Raw genomic sequence first — 5,030 nt, forward strand, 5'->3', positions numbered from 1 at the left:
CTTAAGTACAGAACTCAGCAATCAAAGTCACAGTAAACGAAAATGTGATCAAGGCTTTCTTCCTTAGCATAATACACTTCTATTTGAAGGCCTGAATCCTCTACAGTTTAGCCTCTTGCTTCCAAATTTTCGGAGGCAGGTAGAGGTTACCAAGGCTACCAAGAAGGTTTGAAAGGTCACTATTTCATTTTGCTTAAGGTTTAAGCCTAATGTTCCAAGATATAGACCCACCCCCCCTTCTCTCGTGATAGTCATAAACTCTTGCTCATCTAATGGTAGCTACGGTATATAGGGTTCGGGACAAAGATCATCCCAAAATCTAGTACTATCCCCACTTTGTCATTCTTGTTATAGTTCTTGCCCCGTTAGTTTTCTCATGTGGATATCTAAGAGAGTCGAATAAACTCCCATTTATTCCTCTCCATGCCTAAATTTTGACCCCTTTTCCCGATCTTTGACAGCCTTTTTTCCCTATCATCCCAAAATCTAGTACGATCCCTCTGCAAATTTTCTTTTAGCTCCATAACTCTAGGCTTTAGCATATTCTGTGCTACTTTACCCAAATGTATCATGATTCCCCTTCTGAGACGATTGGTTCTTCCCAATTCCAATACCTCCAGTTTTCAAGGTTGGTTCCTGCAATACCTTAATGTATCTTCTAAAATCTCACACAATTCAAGGCCCAACGAGTCCTGGTTAGATGGACTTTTGCCCAGCTCATGTCTTGGGAGTCATAATTGTAGAGTACATATAGTTTCTTGTAAAGAAAAAATCATCTTAACATAATCAGTTATACTTGGAGAAATATTCTGATGAAAATAACAAAAGCAATAAACAGAAAACGGGCAACCAAGTGTTTGGGGATCATAAATCCACCCAATCAACAGAGAAAATCCAACATAAAGTAAATAAAATATTGCAAAACCCAAAATTGTCTAGCATGCCACCCTAAAGATCAAATAAAATCTAATCAAACAAACCGAAACCCATATCGTCATCCGACTCTTCGGCAGGTTCTTCTTTCTTCTCTTCCTCCACAGGGGCGGCGGCAGCTGCAGTGGATGCACCTGCGGCTGCAACTGGAGCAGCAGCAGCAGCAGCAACAGCGAACTTGCTTGGATCCTGCATTGCCAAACAATCGACCCAAAGCAAATAAAAAACTAGTCATCCCACAATTAAAACATTTTCGAAAGAATTTCGACTGACCTTCAAATACTCTTTCACTTTTTCGGCCTGTGGGAAGGAGTACTCAGTGGCAAGGGCAACAGCCACAACATTCTTATAGGCATTGATGAACATGTGGGGTGCTGCTGCCAGAGTAGGGTAGGAAAGGGCCAGTGATACTGCGGTAAGCTGGGACACACCGGTTGCAAACCTTGTGATCAGATCTTCCTCTGTGAGGTCCAATACTTCCGGGCTAAAGACAGAGCCATTATCATACACAGACAAGACAACAAGACCATATGAGAAGGGCCTTACGCCAAGCTTTGCAAGCAAGGCAGCTTCGGAGGATCCCACTTTGTCTCCTTTCCTAATGAGCTCTACTGGGGTGATGATTTCAACAGTTCCCTTGTTAATTTTGGTTGGGATATTAAGGACCTGAATATAGAGACTTGGGTGTTAGAAATGGACAGAATGGAATGGGAAAGGAAGGGGAGATAGTAGGCGTTTAGGAAAACAAAACCTGAAAGAAGGAAGTCTGTGAAGGGTCCAATCCCGTGTTGCCTGGTGGAACAATGACATCAATCGGGGCAACAAGTCCAACACGAGCAGGAGCTCCAACCTGATTACATGCAATACAAAAAGATGGTTAGATCTTTAAATATGCAACACATGGCCCCTAAATAAGGGCGGACACTTCCATTACTCCCCATCCAAACTCATGAACCAAGAAATTGTGCACAAAGTCAACAAATCGATAAAGACTAATGAGGCACCAAGATTCATTGTATCATGTCCATCAGAAATTATTCAGTGAGCGGGCGTGCATGCAAGTATAAGGGGCAGCCGCCCTGGATATTTGATCCAAGTATCAAGAGTATACAAGTCAATAATCCTCTTGATCCAGCTGTCCCTGACAATGCATGCACGACACCCACTCACGATATAAAATCTCGATGTCCACATAAGTACAAAAAAATATATAAAACAAAACTGATGGGTTAAGCTCAATCACAATTCACAATAGTAATCTAATGCTGAGAGAGAATTATTAAGTGACATATGACATATCTGCTGAAAACCAACAAAGGCACAGAACTATAAGGGGCTGTTTGGATACGTGGATTTTAGAATCCTGGTTTTAGTTTGAAAGCGGTGTAAAATCTGGATTTTACAATCCATTATCCTGAATTGTAAGAAATCCAGGTTTTAGAAATCTCTCCCCAATTCTGAGATTTCTAAAACCCGGAAACATGGGACAATCTCCTACTCTCTCCCTTGACAGAAAGAAGGGCGAGAAATCAGAAAAGGAGGGATGGTCTCCTTCTCTCGTCTCCGATCCAGGATTTTGAGGCAATCCAAGCTTCTAAAATTTGTGTATCGAAACAGCCACTAAGAGTCATTGGATTCAAGATGCAAGCATTCCAGCCATACAGATTACTCTAGACCTTACCCTCCATAGAGATGTAAAAGTAAAAATTCAATATCGACGATAGGGTAGAAGGGAAGTCAACTTGGTATTATGTAAGGAACTCAATCGAGTTTTCCCTTAACGTGAACTGGATTTTCATTTAGTCAAGTCAACTTGGGAGCCTTTCAAGTATTTGATCAAAGTTTATAATCTCCGACTGCCCCTAAAAATAGGTTCTAACACTATTTTCGGATGCTTCAGAGGCGTGAGTATAGAAACATACTGTACACACACAAGAAACATGGGCCAGTATGCCTTTAAATTACAAAAGAATTGTGCAGTCATTTAATGTTGGGAAATCATTGTGATGTATATAAACAGTAAGGTGAAGAAGCGTTGAACTGGTTTATCTCTACATCACAGACACCCCACAGAAAATGCAATATATTTATCACTTGAGAAAAAAACAGTATTTATTTATTTATTGAATGGTAGAAAAACAGTATTAACCAGCCACACAACTACTCACAAGAAAGAAGTTTGATACTTAAACATGTAATTTTGACATGGGGGTCTTTCAAAGAACTTGCTACTAGGCAAATGAGAAAAATTCAATGATTCAGAATTGACCGATGAAAGATTTTCTACTTCTTTTTATTACTAACAAAGCCTCCGCTTGCCATTCAAAAAAAACACCCCACAGCATTGGCTCCTCTCAAAACATGCATAAAGGGCATCTAGACTATTAATCCTCTCCAAGACCTCATCTAAATTTCAGCTATACTCGACTGGAGGGGCTTTTGTTTGTAATTTCTAAGCAAATTTAATCACATGAAATTCACTGCAAGAGAACAATCTACAGAAAATTTTCACCCATGACAAACACAAATCTACCAATCCCTCACATTATCAATTGAGTTTATAAATCTATCAGCATTCAACATTCATTATCAATTAAGGGCAGCAGGTATACACTTCTAATGAGAAATAAAAAATCTTCCCCAAGCAAATTTAAAGATGGGACAGCAAAAATCCCAATATAAAAATCCTTGAAAAAAATAACAACACCACAAACCCCCAAAACATAAACAAAATCAAAACCAGACAACAACCCTTAGAAAAAAAAAATTAAAACATACCTTATATTTCGCAACCTCTTCGCTCACTTCCTTCAGATCGCCCTTGGTAAAAATCAATCCAACATTTCCCTTTCACAACAAAAATATCAAATAAACAAAATATACAAAATTCAAATAAAACCAATCAAGATTCAAGAACCAATCAAAACAAAACAAATCAAAGAGAAAAGCCATTAAACATACAACAAGCAAAGGAATGAGATTGAGATACGCATTATTCCCAGTCTTCTCAGCATGTAACCTAATAGATCTCTTCATCATCGTGTTCTTCCCCATCAAAACAACAGAATCCCCTCTAAGTCCTTGTCGAATTCCCTGAAGCTGATTCGATCCAACATTATCGGCCGCCGCAATCAAAACCTGACTGTACTGATCAAGAAGCTGGCATAACTTCTTATCGTAAGCTATTTTCTTCTCTGCTTTGGATGTTTTCACCGCCATTTCTATTCAAGAACAGAAAAAAACCAAACCCTAAACAGAAAAAAAAACCCTAAAAAAACCCTAAATGGAAATGGTTTTTTTTATTTTCTTTCGATCGAGGGCCAAGACGAAGCTGAGCTTTGTCAAGGCGGACAGCAGCGTACCGTCTCTTTAACCTATGCGCTTCAAGATCGGTGAATAATGGAGTGTAAAACCCTAACCCTAACCCTAGACTGAGGTTTTGTAAAGACTCAGAAGTTAAGGGGGAGGGGTTTTTATAGCGAGATGGGGAGAAGAGAATGAGAGAAATGAAAATGTTGTGTGACCTAGATCTGACGGTTGTTGTTGATTTCAGAAGTTTCATCTCAACCGAACACTGATTTATATGGTGGACGGCCGTTTGTGCACGTGCGGCTCAAAATAGGGTGGGGCTCACATATTTTTGGGTCGTTCAAACTGGGGGTTGCAACTAGGTTTTCCAAAACCCTACCCCCTACCTGAGAATTATCTTGGGTCTGGTCGGGTCTAATTTTTTTACTGGAAAACCCGAGATTCGTAAACCCGACCCTACCCAATATAGATTCTCAGGTCGGGTTTTCATTTTTTTTAGCGTAGGATACTGACTAATTTTCAAGATTGTAGAAAAAAAATCTTCACACCAAAAATCTCTAAATTTATGTCATCAAGTGTATAAATTTAAAGAGGACATTATATTTTCAAATAACTGACATGATCACCTTAATGAAAATAAGAGAGATGATATCCCCCCCCCTGCAGTACGCATTCGCTCTCCTTCAAAATAAACTCCTTGTGATCAAGCGGTAAGCCAATGAAGAAGCTTCATAGAGAGAGGCCAGCTCCGTTTGGTTGCTGGTTTTTTTTTTTTTCCTAGGATTTAT

General features: G+C 39.4%; 1 protein-coding gene across 1 annotated transcript; it reads right to left on the reverse strand.

The window, feature by feature from the left end:
- Positions 1 to 754: 754 nt before the first annotated feature.
- On the reverse strand, positions 755 to 4,389 carry LOC143860602 (large ribosomal subunit protein uL10-like). Its single transcript, XM_077371325.1, has 5 exons — positions 3,895 to 4,389; positions 3,712 to 3,780; positions 1,685 to 1,783; positions 1,207 to 1,599; positions 755 to 1,122 (listed from the first exon to the last, which is right to left on the reverse strand). The coding sequence occupies exons 1-5, from the start codon at positions 4,150 to 4,152 to the stop codon at positions 967 to 969; spliced, it is 975 nt and encodes a 324-aa protein (XP_077227440.1). The 5' UTR covers positions 4,153 to 4,389; the 3' UTR covers positions 755 to 966.
- Between the last annotated feature and the right edge of the window lie 641 nt (positions 4,390 to 5,030).

Source organism: Tasmannia lanceolata, unplaced genomic scaffold (genome assembly GCF_043159265.1).
Source record: "Tasmannia lanceolata isolate RefF3 unplaced genomic scaffold, GAP_Taslan_0.1 ptg000037l, whole genome shotgun sequence".
NCBI lineage: Eukaryota > Viridiplantae > Streptophyta > Magnoliopsida > Canellales > Winteraceae > Tasmannia > Tasmannia lanceolata.